This window comes from Argiope bruennichi, chromosome 10, assembly GCF_947563725.1.
Source record: "Argiope bruennichi chromosome 10, qqArgBrue1.1, whole genome shotgun sequence".
Lineage (NCBI taxonomy): Eukaryota > Metazoa > Arthropoda > Arachnida > Araneae > Araneidae > Argiope > Argiope bruennichi.
The window spans coordinates 109117146-109135593 of record NC_079160.1 but is presented as its reverse complement, the minus strand read 5'-3'; the positions used below and the strand labels follow the sequence as shown (position 1 = coordinate 109135593).

Here is an 18448-nt window from a genome sequence, read left to right as displayed (position 1 = left end):
TTGTTTTTGTTTAAGAAATTACAGTAAAGTGTTTGTTTTAAAATTTAAAAGTATTTTTGTACGCTGGAAATAAGAGTTAAAATGGTGAAAATGTCGCTTAATATTTTTTCATTGTGATTTAAAATTCGACCTATCTTGTAATATATTTATTTTAATGTTTTTACAACATGCTTATATTAATTAAAAGACAAAGTGAAGATGGTATTTTTTTTTTAAATTTTGATTTTTGGCAGCAGTTTCATCTCTATTTCTAGAATACAATTAAAAGTCTGTTTCTTTATTCATTTCAATAACAAATTCATTTTAATTGAAAAATTAAACTAAAAATCCTCTGTAGCCGTCTCTTATAGGTTAAATTAAAAATATTTTAATTATTTCGCTTCTGCATTGCTTGAAATAATCCTTCATGGAAATAGTTTTTTTCTCTCTTTTTACTTAGTAAAATGCATATAATCAAAAGATGGAAATTTTCTTCCTGTGAAATTTTATATAAAATATATAACTTTTACAACATGGTTATATTAATTAAAAGACAAGGTGAAGAAAGTTTTTTTGAAACAATTCTTGTTCTTTGGATTTCATCTCTATTTCCTATGTCTTGAATTGCAGCATTTCAAATATATTTTGAGGGAAAAGGAAAATGATTGATTGAGAGAGAATTTTCTACAGATAGTTCTTATGATGACTATGACAATTCTCAATGATACAGATGAAACTGCATATACGGCTTATTTGGATAATAAAGATGAATGTTTAATTGTCCATAATTTGATTATTATTATTAAAGTATTAATTGTCATTATGTGTTTAAATGAGTTGCGTCAGTGAATTTGCACATTTGCATGTAAACAGGATATTCCAAAAAAAAAAAAAAAAGAGCGGTTTGAAGAATGACATTATATATTGCCAGAGTACCAATAATTGTGTGTAAAAAAGCAGATTTAAAAACTTATTTGTGGAAGGATTGACCAATTGTCTTTCAGTTTGGAGTTTTGGAGTTAGTAATGCATAACACTTTCGGGTAGATGGATTATTTTAAGGTCCTTGTCCTCAGCAACATTTTGTTAATAAAGTTGTATTTTAATTAATTTTAACACTCAAGTATCGTCATAATTCATGTATTAAGAGGATAAACTTAAAGGTAATTCATTAACGTGATCCTAGCATAAACTTGTTCATTGATTTTTTTTTTTTTTTTGAAAAATTTGAGACCATTTTCCTTCTATATTCTAAAATTCTTCTCTCAATTCTTCTGTGTTAGTTACAATTTTTATCCTGATATTTGTTTACACAAAAAATGCTTAAGCATTTTTTGTCGCCAAAAAGTAATTACATTATTGAGGGAAATCTGCGGCATATTTAATACAAATGGATTACAATATTTAATGAATCAATCTGTTTTTTTCCCAATGTTTTTCATCTGTATTTTTTTTAATGATTTGATGTTTTTGTTTGAGAGATATATTTAATTAAAGGTTCAAAATTCCAAATATATATATATATATATATATATATATATATATATATATATATATATATATATATATATATTAGATGACCTAGTAATTGCCATATGATATATTTCTAGTGAATATTTGATTGTAAATTAAAAAATAATGTATGTATTTGTATTGTAAGTTTGTGGGGATGGGATTTATGACTGAAAGAGGAATGGAGCGCTGTAGATGACGATCGCCGCTAAAAAAAATATATAAATCATTTTTTACAGTACAATGTATAAATCATTTTTTACAATACAATGTATTTCATTAACGTAACGAACATATACATTGTTTGATTTCTTAGAAGTAAAATGTAAAGTGAAAAAAGTAATATATATTTAATCCTAAAATATAAAAATGAAATAAAGTAAATCAATATTCATTTCGAAGAGCAATTGAGTGTACGATAATTTTGTCAGTCCGTCTTTAGCCATCACAAATAAGCTCAGTGGTTTGCACACGCGAGAGCATGCCACGTATAATTTTCCGTGTAAAAAACAAGGTGTGCCCAAATCTAAGCTGGAAACGTTTGGCCTTGCGACTTGATTGCCATTGCGAATGCCAATCTAATAGGACATTCAACGCGTTCGAATTCAATTGGCACGTCTGCGAGAATCATTTGAATCACTGGCTGCAAAACAAGATCTGCTGGAAATCAGAACTGATGTAAAGAATGTTTAAACTGCGAGATTTCTATGTTGTAAAAAGTTATTTATCTTATTCAATAAGGGGGAAAAAACCTTTTCAAACTGCACTTCTTAATACTGAGAATGACAAACAGGCTCTAAAGTTAGATTTTCACTGAGAAATTTCAAAGATATTATATTGATTTTAAGATTTTACACTACTGATTTCTATAATTTCACTTCTTAAAACTAAGAAGTGAAAAATGATTCAAAGTTTTTAAAATCATACATATTAGAGCCTTTATGAAAATATTTTTAAATTTTTTCTTTTTTAAGTTTTCATATATTGTTGGTTGCGACTAATTTTTGCGACATATTGTCATGACAATTAACAATCACATATCTGTCAATCCTGCAACTGCATGATCGATGAAATGTGTTTTATTTGGCCAAGATAAATAAATAACTTCATGTCTCATCCTTTTTCTCTCACGGATGGGAAACAGCATTCATTCTGTTTTATTTATTTATTTTATTATTATTTTTATTTTTCCTGTATTATTTTTCACATGCTTATCTTGTCGCTCTTCTGCCATCATTCTTTGGCAGATGCTAAGATAACAGGTGTTCAAAGAAGGGGAAAAAATGTTTATGCCAGATACAGTATTTACAAAACATGACAAACTTCTCAAAAATAAGTCAACAGAATTCCTGACCTTTTGCAAATGTTTATTTCTTCATAGAGAAATATGTCAAGAATTCACAAGACTATTGTGAATGCCTGTCATTCATAATAATCTTCTGAATAAAAGGCGCGCACTGAAAAAAGAAGACTCAAAATCGTCTGCCAGCGAATAGTCTACTTATTCAATTTCTTAACGTTGAATCTAATCCACGATCTTATTCTACTGAAAACTTCGTACCTGTAAGTGCAAAAATTTCAAATTTACGCTCACTTTCATCTTAGAAAATCTAATATGTTTTTATATTAAAATGTATTTGTATTTAGGGCTATTTAATACTTCTCGATTTAAAATTTTTGTTGTATCGATTTCATTCGCTATAATTGTACTTTTTCAGATTATATAAAGGTAATTGTTTACTTTAGTAATAATATAGGTAAAGCAGCTATATCATACTTACAAATTATGGTTTAGAAGACTCAGAAACGAAACATAATTTTAAATTATAAGGTAAGTTTTGGTTATGATACAATGTAGGAAGTGTTCAGAATCAACTCAAAATTTCTTTCTAAATGCGACTTCCATAGCTCAAGTAGCTTCCGTCTTCTTCAAAGAAACCAACAAGATTTGTATGAAACAAATATTTCAAAGCCGACTTTGAAATAATCGGGCATCCAGTTCGTTCACTTATATAACCAGGTGCCTTCGACTTATAATAACATTTTTCAAAATGAAAAATGAAAAATATTCATTTGTTGATCACTGTCTTTCAATAGTGAGTTTGCTAAAAAAAATTAAAAATGTATGTTTGCAACTTGGAAATCCTTAGCTGCAGTAATAATATAGATGCGTGCTAATGAAGAATAAAAAAAAATTCCAAGAAAGTTTGGTATTTTTTATCAATAGGGTATGCTTCCTGAGGAGCTTGCATCCAATCAGATTCATAAGAGTATATATTTGGAATGTTGTATACCAAGATAAATATTAAATTAATATCCGCTGGAACAAATTCAAGTTCCAAGAATATCCATTGATTTTATAGATTACAAGACTTTTCTGTGTGAATCCTGTTACAAAGTGAATGTTGCCAATTTCTGTTCTATTAAATAAAAAGCAGGGTGAGAACTTATTTATGGCTGTAAGTTACAAATCTATTAAGTTCCGACTGCTTAAAACGCAAATATCTTAAATGAAATAAATGAAGTTTGAAGGGTGTTCGTCCAGAAGATTGGAGTATTTGAATTATGAAGAAAAATATTATAGAGGGTATAGTGTTAACATAAAAGGGCTGGGATATTGCCGCAATGAAATCAAATTGAAACAAAGAAACCAACAAGATGAATTTGTATAAAACAAATATTTCAAAGCCGACTTTGAAACAAACAGATTCCCAGTTCGTTCACCATAATCCTTTTAATTTTGATAGTAAATGTAATAAAAAAGTATGCATATTCGATCTATTATCACCCCTCATTCTGTGAGAGTTTACCTTACTGAAGAGAAAAACACGAACCTCCATTTTAAAGTCTAGATAGGGCAATGAAAATTGTAATTCTGTAGAATACATAGATTGACTTAGTTAAAAAATTTCAGTGGACAATCAACCAAAGTCCAATTTTCATTTATTGAATTTACTTTGAGCAATTTTAGCTTAGTTTACTTTGACTGTGCATATTCTTTTTATGTAGTTACTTATTAAAAAAAAAGTTCTTTTGTATAATTACAAAAATTAGTATTTTTTAAGACTAATTCTTGAAAACTCTCATTTGTAATATTTATTTACTTTTTTCTGATGCACAAAAAATATTGAGTATATACTATGATTCAAGTGACAAGATTTAAAAAAAAGTTATGTTGTTGACATTTTTCTTTTCTTTCTGTAATTTCTATCTGGGTTTCTAAAGGATATATGATCATACATTACTTTTATGGATTTGTTATTCAAATGAAAATTCAAACTATTTTCTAAAAACTTAAGAAATGAAGGAATTTTATCGTCGCCAATTTAAGCGCCGTCCGGGTAGAATACGATTCTTTCGTCATCTCGCTATCGTCATAAAAGACTTTAAAAAGTGTTAATGGCGACTAACTTTATAATTACAAGACATTTTATAATATATCTACGATGCTTTTCACTACTTTTAATACCTATCAATAATGTGAGGATATTGTAATAGTGTAATTCAGCCTTTTGTATTAATAGGCTGTGGGTAGGGCATTATTTATTTATTCGAAACGGAGCATAAATCCATTAATATTTCATCTTCATGCTGTCCCCTAAGATTAGCGCCAGCGCTTTTACGTCTCGGAAGCCTTGGCCCTTCGATTTAAACGCGGCTGTTTCCAAAGGGTCTTTTGTCCTTTTAGTTTTATCTTTCTTCCTAGTAGGGGCGGTTTGCTTTCTCCTTCCATCCCTCGGTGACAAGTGAAAGAGTTTTTTCCACGAGAAGCCGTTATCTGTCTGTTTACATTTTGTTTCTTTTGGATATCTGAAGTACTACGTGTGACAGCGTGAGGTAATCCAGGTGGTAGTCCTCAGTGTATCGTTTTGATTGGCACCTGTCCGCCTATATAGCTCGTGTCTTAAAGTGCAAATGAAAAGTCACACTTTGGGCCTTGTACTTTAAAGAACACCGTCCTTACTGATCAGTGTCCCCGGAAGTAACTCCCCGCATACAGGTTCTTATTCACACTATGCTAAGAGTGTCTGAAATTTCAGAACCAATGGCTACCATACTTTGTTAGTCTTTGCAGTGGTTGGTACCGTCTAGCCTGATTTTTTCTTTTTACCATGTCCTATTGGTTTAAAAAACGAAAATCTCTTTATTGGGTTTTTAACAAAGTTTTTATCCTCAACATAGCTTGACTTTGTGCAGGTAATGTAAAATTTCCAAAGGGATCTTTCATGACAAGTTCATTGAGTTGCTTTCAATGTCCAGCACTTTGGCGAATCAAAAGCAAATTGCCGCAGAACTCATACTTTTGCTTGTTATGCAATAAAACGGCAAGATAGCCAATTATGTTTTGTATAGAAAAAATACTTGACCTGCTTTAAAATTATAAATCCTATTTTTTTTCTCCTCTCTCACTACCAACCTGAAAAATAATCAACTACATCTAAAATAAAAATATGCGATATCCTGAAGCAAGACGAAAATTCCTCACACAAACAGCTGAAGTGTTCGTTTATGTTCGTGTTTCAAAAAACAATTTGCTAAAATTGCTTATACACAAATTGAATAAAATATGAGACCTCTTTTAAATGCTCTGAAAAGGCGTCATCTGATATTCAGCAATCCCTAAACAGTGCACTGAAACACTTACGCTAGAACAAATATAAAATCTAACTGACTTTAAAGCTTTCAAAATGTAGTGCACAACAACTTTATTCCCTTATTCAGTGACGTATCAAACAATCCTTGTCTCTAATTTCAACCGCATGAGGATGAGGGTGATCGTGAGATGAGTTGCGAAATTGAAGGGACTTCATTTGTTATTCCTATTACATCTTCAGTGACTCATTCTTTTAATGTATAACTTCTTTTCTTGGAATAATAGTGACATTCACTTAGAATTGCAGACCATTAAGAATATTCTTGAGAACTTCATCCTGTCTTTTTTTACCTTCCAAGAAACTTTTTTGAAACCTTTTAACCTCTGAAGCTGCATAAAAGTGTGAGGAAATGTAATGACACTGGAGGTCATGGGTCTGAATTTCTTATCCAGTTCCAAAATTCAATTTTCCTGTATTTCAAAAGTCACAATTCTTATTTTACATATTTGATTGAAAACAACGGCGCAACATTATAATAAATTATATTGTCTTTTCATTGCTTTCTGACCAGCCCGAATGCACACGGATAATATATACCGAATGTTCGGACCACCTCTACAACAAACCTGTGGTTGAGTCCTAAGGGCTGTGGTTGAGGGCCATCATCTCGTCCTCATTTCGAGGTGCCCCCACAGGTAGATTTGCTTAAGAGTAAAGTAAAATATGGATTTACCTGAGTAACCGTGAATCTTCTCCAACAAAAGAGAAACAAATGATTCAAAGGTTAGGTGAAACAAGGAAATAAATCTGATCTGACTTTCAACAAATCAATCATCGATGTCAAATCATACCTAGAAATATCTGTAAAAATGTGTTAAAGTTGGGGATGATTGCGCAATTAAATATGTCATTGCAAAATTTAATGTTTGAATTGTAGATAAATATAAAAGGTGTTTTTAATATTTATAAGTTAAAATTTTTTGAATCAGTTAATATTTTCAGAAGTTATCACTAAAAGCAGCAAAATTTCGCTTCTTTTTTGATTATTTTAAATTTATTTAAACTTCAAAAAATTTATCTGCAGTGCATGTTCCGATCTTTTGAAATATATTTGTGTCATGTTTAATAAGATGAATTTCAACAATTTGGTCTGTAACTCGCCGACAGAGAGACACGAAAAAGGACACATTTCCGGTTTTAGTAATAACAGAATTAACTGTTTTCTTCAACATTAAATATAGCGGCTCTTTCATCAAAAAGATTCATAATATAACATCATAAATTTTTTAAATGTACGAATTCGTTTTGAAAGATTTTAATGAAATATTGCTAGTGTTGTGCTTCATATGCTCATAGTTTTGCCACTAAAAAGTATTAAGATAAGATATTCGAACAGTTATGTGTGTGGAAATTTTGAGATAGCAGAAAAATATAATTCCATTCGCCTCGTCAAGGTCAGTATTAGCTTCAAGGGCTCCTGGCACTGATGTTCCTCACGCACGAACACTGACACAATCTGCTGTATTCATTTGCTGCCTTATATGTTATCAGTAACAGGAAATTTACAGCATTGTAGATCAGCTTTCCACTAGTTTTCGTTTCCAAGTCATTTCATTCGATATATAATTTTGTGGGATTCGGATTCTTGAACAATGGATTGGACGATTCATCCCTGATATCTGTTTCTCTCTGTTCAATAATAATAATAAAAAAATGTATTTCAGTAAACATGCGTGCATCCTCCACAGTCTTGATATTGTTATCTCTTTTCTTGAGCTGTTATCATTGCTCGACTGTACAATTGTAGAATATGTCCATAATAAAGAAAATTTATCTATTATTTTCTCACTTGCTGATGGAGATGAATCTTAACATTGCTTACAGCGTTTTCCATTTCAAAAATCGGCTATGTCTCTCATAATATAGTATTTTCTGTAGGCATTTCTAAAGCTGTACAGTGCGTGGTTGATACCATAATAAATGCGTCTCATAATGCTATTTCAAAGTGCGCCATGTCCTTTCTATAATAAAATTATGCTGACCTTGGTAAAATGAAATCTGTCACGATAATTTCGAGATAAAAGAAAATTCTGGAAAACTAAGATACACCTTAACAGAAAAAACATGTCACTTCTGAGGGAGTCTAAGTTCTTTCTCGCATCTGCTATCGTAGTCAGAGGGAAACTTAAATTATTTTTGTTATATCCATTTCATCTTCAACTTCCAATAAACAATCATGGAAGGAAGTCGAGTCTTGTGAGTTTATTTACCCTGAATCAGCCTCGCCTAATCATAAAACTGGAAATGAGGCATTCTATTCCATTAAGCATTCCCAATGCTCCAGACATATTTGTACTTGTATCTGCTATTAATAGTGCGAGCTTAATCGTGCTACAAAGCATAAATATTATATATACTACTTAGTCGTAAAGTATATATATATATATATATATATATATATATATATATATATATATATATATATATATATATAAACATTTAATTTTTGAAGTAGCTTTATATCCGAAAGAATAATGTTCTCAGTGCCTATATACCGTGAGATTCCGATAGGGATTTCCTACAGGGAAGGGCATCATGGGGATCTTGTAGAAGAATTCGCTACGCTTGCCATTTCTTATCCCTTCACTCACAGCATGTAAAAGTTCAACTTTAGGCATTTTTACAAAGTTTTTGTTGAATTAATTAAATAGAAAAATTGGAATGGGATCAGGAAATAAGAGAATATTTTAGAATTAAATTAATAAAGGCTAGTTTACCAATAAGCTGTCTATCTATGTGTACTGTGAAATATGTTCTTTGAAGCCCTTTTCTTCAGTCTCGCCATACTCACCTTATTTATCATCTCTAATTCTGAAAGATTTTGTGGGTGAGAAGCATCACTCAAATATGTTTCATTTTTCGAAATCTGCTCGGTTTAACTCCTGCACTGAACGCGTTTTAACTTTGTTTCCTGCTTATGCTTTATTTTTTCATAATGTACTTTTAACTATTATTTCATCTGTCTCTTTCAAAATTTTACATTTTACAGAAACTTAAGCTTTGTATTTAAATACTATTTACTTCCACTACGTTTGTTGCACAGTTGTGCCATTGGTGACTGTTTTATCAAAATAATCGAATGACCAACTAGGACAATCATCAATATAAATTTAAATTGTGAATAAAACCTTCATGCTATAAATTTTTTGATTTAAAAAATGAAAGTAAATTAAAAAAGATTAAGAAAAAAAAGTTTTATTAAATTGTAATCATATTTTTTGTTTTAAACTAGAAATAAAACCATCATTTTATATTTACAGACCGTTCGACGCATACGTTGATTCTCAATCGCATTTAACAATTATCTTATGGAAAATATAATAAAAATGAGATTCGCCGTTCCTTGCGCGGTGATCTTTCTGCTCTTATTCGCCTGTGCTGTAGCTGAAACAGGTAAGTTTTAATATCTATTTACAATCATCGCAATAAATGTCATAAGTTACAAAATAGCATATAATTTATTGAATTTAATATACTAAATGTGTGCACTTTTTAAAAAAATCTGCGCTTGATATACAAATTCTCTACATGAATAATAAGTTTTAATAAACATGGAGCAATTTATGTACATAAAACTCTTAATGTGCGTTTCAGAAAAATCTCTCTTATTACTCATTGTTGAATGGCAACAATCAAATGTAAAAAAACCGTCATAAGAACGTTTCAGACTATTTCTTGAACATTTTCACAGCTGTTTATAGTTTCATACAGGTTTCGATTTGCTAATTAAGGAACTGTAAAATATAGTCTGTAAACTGTAAAATATCGTGTAAATATACTGTCTCCGACTCGGCAGTTTTATTGACTCTCCATGTCACCAAAAACTCCAATCTTTCAGAAGAAAAAAGATGTAGAAGAAATCAGAATTATAGAAGTGGACGTTAAAGTTAATCGAGTATCCAAATAGGCTTAGCCATTGCTGGATGTGAACAATCGCTATGACGTGCATATGGAGATCGACACACCTTCGAAAATTAATATCCCCCCCCCAAATGATTTTTCATTGCCTAAAAATTTAAAATGATGGTGTCAACATCATTAGTTTACAGCTTTTTTAACATATAATTTTGCACAAAATCTGTTCTGAACGTTATGATGAAATTCAAACACATCCATCAAAACACTCAATCGCTTGCTTTGGCCAGTGGTAAATTTTATATTTAAAAAATTGCTTCCTTTAGACATGAACACCAAGGCAGGAATTTTAATTCTGTTTTTATTTCGTTGCATGTACACTTTTTAATTTGCACTCTCAGTAATTTATAGTAGACTAGCTGCCTTTGGCGATTAGCTGGTGCGTCAGTATTAATGCCCGCTAAAATTTTTAATTCAATATTTGATGCAACTTCGTTTTATAATTGGAATTTCAGCAACATGTTTATAAACTTCAAATTTCGATAGTTATGTAACTCACTCATACTAATATGTAGGCCTTCAGCAGTCCTTTTTATTCTACAAAGTATCTCTCTCTCTCTAATTTTCTGTCAACGCCATTAAAATTTCAGCTTTAAATTAAGGGGGAAATATTAAACTGCAGTTAAAATAAAAATATTTCTTAGTGACAACAACCATGTCTTTTTTTAATATGCGAATTAAAAGCAGAGTCGTTCGCCAGAGAAGTTTTATGTGCATTACAGAATAGTTTTCATAATTTATATAATGTCTCAAAGAATTATTCAACAAAAGTTTCTCTGAAAATTCAGTTATCTCATAAAGTTCAGTTTTTAAAGGTTTCTATTTCATTTTCAAAAGATTTAAATGAGGAAAATAAAACTATTTTATTTTATTTCAGTCAATAAATGTACTTTGGAAAAAAATTATGCAGTTTAAATTTTAGACAGTCTTTTGGTAATAAGGGATCATATTCTGCGAAATAATTTTGACACTCCAATTTTTATATAAATAAATAATTTCTATCTTCTGCGCTAAATCTGACGGATTTATGACGCTTTTATATTACCGTTTTAGAACAATGAACATTTTCATAATCACAGGCCATTCACTCTCTAGAAACTCTGACGTACTTCTTTGAGACTGTCTATTAAGTGGTCTAAAATTGCTAATTTTTTATTAAATGAAGTGTGATATTAAAATTTCATAAATTAGTCAGTTTAGGTGATTGATTTAGTTGATTGGGGTGCAGCTCTTTTTATTTAAAATATTAGTGTCTCAAGAATGTGATGCCAGATGTGATAGTTTAGTCCAACAGTTTGCTAGGAAGAGTGTTTTTGAAAAAGTTTGCATTCTGCATCTCGCAGTTAGCTTTATGTTTGCAACTATGTTGAAAAATTTTGAATCATTTTTACAGTAAATATTACAAAAAACAATGGTGATAGCTTATCATCGTATATAACGGTATCTTATTATTTTTTATAGCTGATGAGGAAACGTTTCCTTTAAGTGAATCGTTAGACGAATTGGATGCTGCCGAAAGTAGGATGTCTTTATCTAAAGATGAATACAGGTAAGAAATCTGGTTCACTGAAAAAAAGAAGCATATGGTAATTAATGTGTTGTAGCTCTCAGAGTGTGATCAGAAACGATGGCTCTGATTATAGCCTTTGTGACAACAGGTGCTTTCGTATGCTGTTTAGCATAACTACTCGTTAAGTGATTAACGCCGCGTGATTATGTGCAACTTTAATTTTTACAAGACGCACAGTGAATCGAGGAATTGATTCTGGCCATGGCATTTTCACATGAGTATAAATTATTAGACTTCAATAGTCTGAACTTCAAATGATGTCGATGAAAAATGAATTGCAATATGATAAACCAAAGATTTCTTCCCAATGTTCACTTCTAGTCACAGTTTTTTTTAACTAATAATCATTGTTTTATTATTAACATTTGCAAAATATATGAAGAGAAAATTTTCTGTTTGAAAGAGACATCAGCTCAGTTTATGGAAATGAAACATTAAAAAGGCATTAAACGTATTAAGAAATTCGCTGAAAATTACATATTTCAGTTACTTTCTGGTAAATTTTCTTCTGACTTTCGTTTTCTTTCTGACACAAATTTTTACAACGGAAATTTTGAAAAAAAACAAAAGATTTTTTTAAAGAAAATATTTCAATTTTGCAATAATAATTACTGTGTTTGAAAAAAATCACTATTAAATTACAAACTTTAATTCACTAAAAAATAAATTAATTTTGAAAAATTTATCAGTGCATTAAAAAAAGCACATTAAAAAAATATAATCTCGTTTTCGGGGAAAAAGAATGTGCATTAATAAATCAGAAGACGCACAGTCTCATCGCGATTTTCATATAATAATAATAATAATAATAAAAATGAGAGCTTCGAAGGAGATGTACCTTCGATACGCATGTAAGGAGGAGATGAGTTCTCATTCTTCATACTTCGGCCATTTTTATAGAATTTACTACTGAAACTTAAGATACTTATTCGAACTGAAGCAGTACTAAATTGTTTTTTGTTTATCTGTTTTGATGTGCAGTTAAATTTAAAGATTCCCTTTTAATAACACTTCGAAATTCAGTAACATTCATGGGTCTTCAGATATTAATAATTGCTTCAATGTCTTTCATTTTAGATGCTTTCTTTTTAATATGAAGTGCAGCATTTAAAAACATAATTAACTTAAGAACTCGTAAAAATATAATAATCAGCAGAAAATGAAACTATTAATTTTAGAGAATGTTCAATGTCAACAAATCTACATTAAATTAAAAAATTTAGCAAAATTTAAAAAATAGCTTTTTTTTTTATGAAGCATAGTTTCATAAGGCGTTCTGAATAGAAAATCGTTTAGACTCTCAAACCTTACTTTGATAGAAGTACAAAATATCTTTGTGCTGAATTTACTACAAATATGAAAATTTTATTTTAATTTTTTCTCGGTTGTTTTTTACACTTTCAATAATTCTTAAGACATTTCTTTTTTTATTGATTTTATCGAAAATGATTCTACAAACAGCAAAAGAAGGGCCAACTTTCGTATATTTCTATGGAATGAATATTGCTTTCTTTCTTTCTTTCTTTTTCGAGAAGTAAATTTTGAAAGTTGTGCATGTCTGACAAATTTCTTTTTAACTTTATCCGAAAGAACTGTTTCATTTCAAAGGCGATGATTTTTTCAGATCCGATGCCTGCATACCGCTTCACCATGACTGCACCAAGAATCGTCATGGCTGCTGCCGAAGTGAGAAGTTCAAATACAAATGTTGGTGCTTTTACAAAGCGGGGAACAACTCTCACCCTACAAATGAAGAAACGTGCTCTTGTCAGGAGAAATGGTATCTCCGCATGACGGAGAAAGTCCTGGACAAAGGAGCCAAATACATCGGCTGATTTGAAAAAAAATTATATTCTTGAAATAGTATTAAATAAAGAACTCATTTTCATTATGCAGTATCTCTCTGATTTGAGGATTTAAAGAAATAAAAAAAATTAAATTTAGGAAAAAATAAAAGCAGACACATAATTTTGCAAAAAAAAAAAAAAAAAACATAATAAAGATTAATTCATATACATTCCATACGAAAATCTTATATTAAAATCTTATATAATTATTTTCATTTAAAAAAAATTCTAACATTAATTTTTGATTGCATCCATACACTAATAATTCTTTTCTTCAGCGAATGCAATTTATTGAATGGATTTAACAATGAAAAAAAAATTCTTATTTTAAATCGGTAATAAATTATCTATTTTTAAATATTTTTTTTCTCTTTTTAGTTTAAAACCTTCTATGAAATATTTATAAAAATATTCCTGGGTCTATTTTAGTGAAAAAATACATCCTATATGCCAGTTTTTACAACATTTGTTTATAAAATAATGTTTAGTATAATGGAGGAATTTTACATGACACCATAATCCCAAGACAACATAGTTGCACAAAACACATGTCAACGAACATCCAGTTACGCGACTGTTTTATAATATGTTCCGTTTTTCTTTTGATGCCTGAAATAACAATAGATTTCAAACCTATGTTGATGCCCATATCAGCTGAGTGAGCATAATAGATTTTAAAATAATACAAACCATATAAAATTTTTAAAAAAATTTAACATTTCATACATATTCCTGTATCTATTTTAGTATTCAACATATTCCTGTATCTATTTTAGTGAAAAAAATATATCCTACATGCCAGTTTTTGCAAGATTTGTTTACAAAATAAGATTCAGTAAAATGGAGCAATTTCATATGTCACAATAATTTCAAGAGTTTGGTGACATGTGTTGCACAAAACACATGTCAACGAACATGGAATTACGCGACTGTTTTACAATATGTTCAATTTTTCTTTTTCTGCCAGAAAGATGGGAACAGATTTCAAACCTGTGTTGGTACCCATATCAGCTAAGTGAGCATAATTTATTTTTAAATGGTACAAATCAGCTATGAATAGATTTAAGCTAATTGTATTACGCTTGTATGATGGAGTATCCGAAAAGGATGGAGTATCTTGTATGAAAAGTATTTAGATTGAAAAAAGTATATATCCTGTTTATTGTCAGTTGGTCTGTAAACCAACTGTGAACAGATTTCAAACCTATGTTGGTGCCCACATCAGCTAAGTGAGCATAATGGATTTTAAAGTGTTAAAAATAATGTAAAATTAAAAAAAAATATATTTTTAAACATTTTTTCTTTAATTGTTAAAAACTATCACAAAGTGTTATTTTTGCCAGAAAGTTATGAATTGTTAGCATCTCCATAAGTATATTAACTATAATTTTATTCAAAATATCTCTTACTACACAAAATTAATTTGAATGCCAAAAATATAGATAAAGATGCAAACTTTTAATTTTATTTCGAACGTAACTGAGGATCGATACATAGCATTCTCATTGTTTATCTTACTCATTTGGATAAATATAAATTTGGGAAATGAAATTGGAAAAAATATTTCGTATAGAAACTTAATACAAAGTAGGTTATACGTTATCTTAATAAGCTTTTGTACTTTTATTAGTCAGAAATTTATTAAATATCATTTTTGTGAATTAAAAAAAGAGTGTCTTACATATTTATTGACTTTTTTACTTCTCAATGACTATTGTTGTTATTAAAACCTTGCAAAGGAATCTATCCTGCTGAGGTTCACCTTGAGGGACGCGGCAAAAAGTACAAAACAGGGTATAAATAAAAAATCATCAGGAGTGTCCCTCCAAAACTTTCTTTCTTCTGTTGTCTCTAATTAAAGCGAGTTTCCCCTTCATCTTCTCGCATAAAAATTTGGACGTCAGGCAAGATGATGAACTCGGAGGATGCTCGAATTTCACGCACATGAGTTATTGTACGTCGTTGAGCAGCGAAGAAAGCCGAGTAGGCCATTTTTTATCAATCGATTGAATTGGCTGGAATGCAGATGAATTGGCTATCGAAAATTGGCTGCAGAATTACAATTTTATTGACAAAACGTTAATGTATGTATCTAACTTGTTGCATCTTTGAGTTATCGCAAACAACCTACTTACATCCTGCTCTCTGTACAGAAAATTTGATAGATCGAGTTCAAAATTTCATAGGATTAAGATTAAATAATTGATAGTATTAGATGATAAAGTGGATGTTGAAGTTATAGTATTTTTGTACATACCGACATAAAGACTTTCCTTCGGTGAATTCCGTTCAAATCATGATAGAAGACTACACATTTGGTATTAAAACTGCATGCAAAAATTTTTCCATCTAGCTCAGGAAATTCCTGAATAATTATGATCATAAAAAATGGACACAATTTCAAAAATGAGCTTTTCGGTCAATGAGAGGTCGAGTTTTTAATTTTAGTAAAACCTTATCTTTTTTTTTGTACTTCTTATACAATAAAAAAAAAGAGAAAGAGAGAGAAACAGAGAAGCTGACACAGAAAACATAGTGAAAAGTGTATCATCAATGTCGTAATGACTGATGAAAGTATTTAAAATAATTTTTAAATGATGATATCATTTTTCCGTTTCTTAAAAGATTCATAATCTTCATTATTTTTCCACGGATTTTCTGTTTCGAAAATTTTAATACTAGTTCGATACGCTTCTTAAACTGAGCTTGGAAAAATTAAAAAACTTCAATAACAAAAACAAAATAACAATAAAAAAACATGCAATAACAAGTGGCCTGGATCACACCGCGAGCATGGAAACCTAAACCGAACCTAAAGAGATATGACATCTGTGGAACTATATCCTGCGACGAACTAGCTGAATTTTGAGTTGAAAGAGGCTTGGTTAACACATTAGCATGAAACGCGAATAGTGAAGGTCCATCTCCTGAAGGTCTATCCATCTTTACAAATTTCAAGGAAGCACATTTCGAGATATTTTTACTGCACGATTCATTTCAGGTTCATCTTGTTGTTTTCCGTACTTCCATGAGTGGTTTGTTTGGTTAACCGATCAGCAACTTTGAACCTGATTACTCAGGAGCGCTCCTTAACCGGAAGGTGCGAATTTCATTTTTTAAGGCTGTCATATGTTTAAGATTTCCCAATCATTAAGAGGGATGGTGGGATCAGCTGAAGAACCGCAGGCGCTTGCAGACACAATTGTGTATCTCTATAAAAATGCATTTTGACTAAAACTCATCAAATATCCGACTCCTGGCTTTATTCAATGCAATCATTTCCGCTTTCTAAACATTATTACTATCATATTTGATCCATCTTTTGTAATATATAAACTACGGCGAAATAAAGAGAAGGTACAGGCTTTTCCTTTTTTGTGGTGTAGGTAAAAATATGAAATTCGTTTAAAACACTGCATCACTTTTCCACCAAGAAAATGGCAATAGGCGTGTGAGAAGATTGGAAAAGACTATGCAATAAAGTTTTATAAGCAGATTCAAAAAACCTTTCTAAAAACTGAATAGAAACTGAATATACGATGGCACTGGTGAAGGCAACCTGCCTTACACTAATTTGGTAGATTCAAAAAAGGTAAGAAGAAGCAAGGAATCACTCAATGTTGCGATATAAGCCTTACAAGTTATAGAAGAAAACATTCGCTGTGTAGAATTTTTAACTTAGTTAGTTTATGCCTCTAATTCCGTATGCATACAAAAATATTCTTATTGCAACATATTTGTCCCCCACGTGGACGATATGATCACGAATTCCATCTTTTCTATAACGGAAAATAAATAGAACAGATAGATGATTGGCGCATTTTGATTTCAAATTCCTAATGTGGTATCTATGTGAGAGTTTTTAGTCTAAAGTTTCTTCTTGACATTTAAAGGTGTGCATTTATATCAATGTTTCTGAGTTTGAAAACTGTATTTATCTTTCTAAACTGTCATGGGATTCCTCAGGGGCACACCTACTATAGGTGAGTACGGGTGTCCCAATCCCGAGGTACCCAGGGTACCCATCCAAACCACACCAACGAGAGGACATTTGGCCCAGACGGATTAGAAGAGTACCAGACCCGCTTACTCGGTAGCTCTTAGGGGGGCGCAGGTCTCGAACTGGTACCCTGCGGTCCTCAAGTCGGGCCCTAAAAGCCATGCCACCATGACCGTTGCTATGTTGTCTGAGTGATATTATTGCAGTCAGGAATTTTGCTTGAATGCAGTTTCTCTCTCTCTCTCTCTCTCTCTCTCTCTTTCTCTCTTTTAATTGAAAATATCTGAATACCTCTTATTTTGTTAATTACAAAATCTCGACGAGGCTAAGGCCTTTTCCTAATAAAATTTTGACTATTTTTTGACGAAGTGAAATAATTGTCATCAGTTTTATGGTATTATGAAGGTTCTGGTGATTTCTTCAATGACAACTTCAATTCTGCATTTTCTTCTAAATATGAAAAGCCAATCAACAAATAATCTGACTGAATATCAGCTGTTTATCCAGGAGTTTTTCTCCAAATTATCGGTGTTTCCGTACTTACATTGCACGAATAGAAAACATACCAATTCCAGGGAATAGTTGTTCACTTGCCGTCATGATTTTATTTGCTTTGTAACAAAGTGAACAATTTTCTTTCATGATTTCTCGGAATTTGTTGCGTGCAATTGCTTCATAAGAACAGTTTAACCGCAATACTGCATCAAAAATAGTTTATTTAAATACTTTAAAGAATGTCCAGTTTCTCTACAGACAAGCATTAATACTGCATATCCCGAAAGTATCTATTAGTTTTGTCTTCTGTGTACCATTGTTTGAAATGCAGATTTTTTCACTTATCAAAAATCTCCACGCACCTGTAAAATTCCCAAGACTTATATGCGTATGGCAGAGACCGCGATCCAGTCACTTCTTTTCTTACACTGCTCAAAACAATTTAAGGATACTGAGGTTGTGGATTGATCTTGCAC

The 18448-nt window shown here is 30.8% G+C and overlaps 1 protein-coding gene across 1 annotated transcript; it reads left to right on the top strand.

Annotated features, from left to right (window-relative positions):
• Positions 1–2942: 2942 nt before the first annotated feature.
• LOC129988672 (U4-lycotoxin-Ls1a-like) lies at positions 2943–13521 on the top strand. Its single transcript, XM_056096942.1, has 4 exons — positions 2943–3053; positions 9406–9538; positions 11522–11609; positions 13255–13521. The coding sequence occupies exons 2-4, from the start codon at positions 9454–9456 to the stop codon at positions 13463–13465; spliced, it is 384 nt and encodes a 127-aa protein (XP_055952917.1). The 5' UTR covers positions 2943–3053; positions 9406–9453; the 3' UTR covers positions 13466–13521.
• The last annotated feature ends 4927 nt before the right edge of the window (positions 13522–18448 follow it).

Coding starts and splice junctions, on each gene's coding strand:
- LOC129988672 (XM_056096942.1), top strand. CDS start 9,454: ATGGAAAATATAATAAAAATGAGATTCGCCGTTCCTTGCGCGGTGATC. Junction 9,539..11,521: donor CTGTGCTGTAGCTGAAACAG/GTAAGTTTTAAT, acceptor TATTTTTTATAG/CTGATGAGGAAACGTTTCCT. Junction 11,610..13,254: donor TTATCTAAAGATGAATACAG/GTAAGAAATCTG, acceptor TGATTTTTTCAG/ATCCGATGCCTGCATACCGC.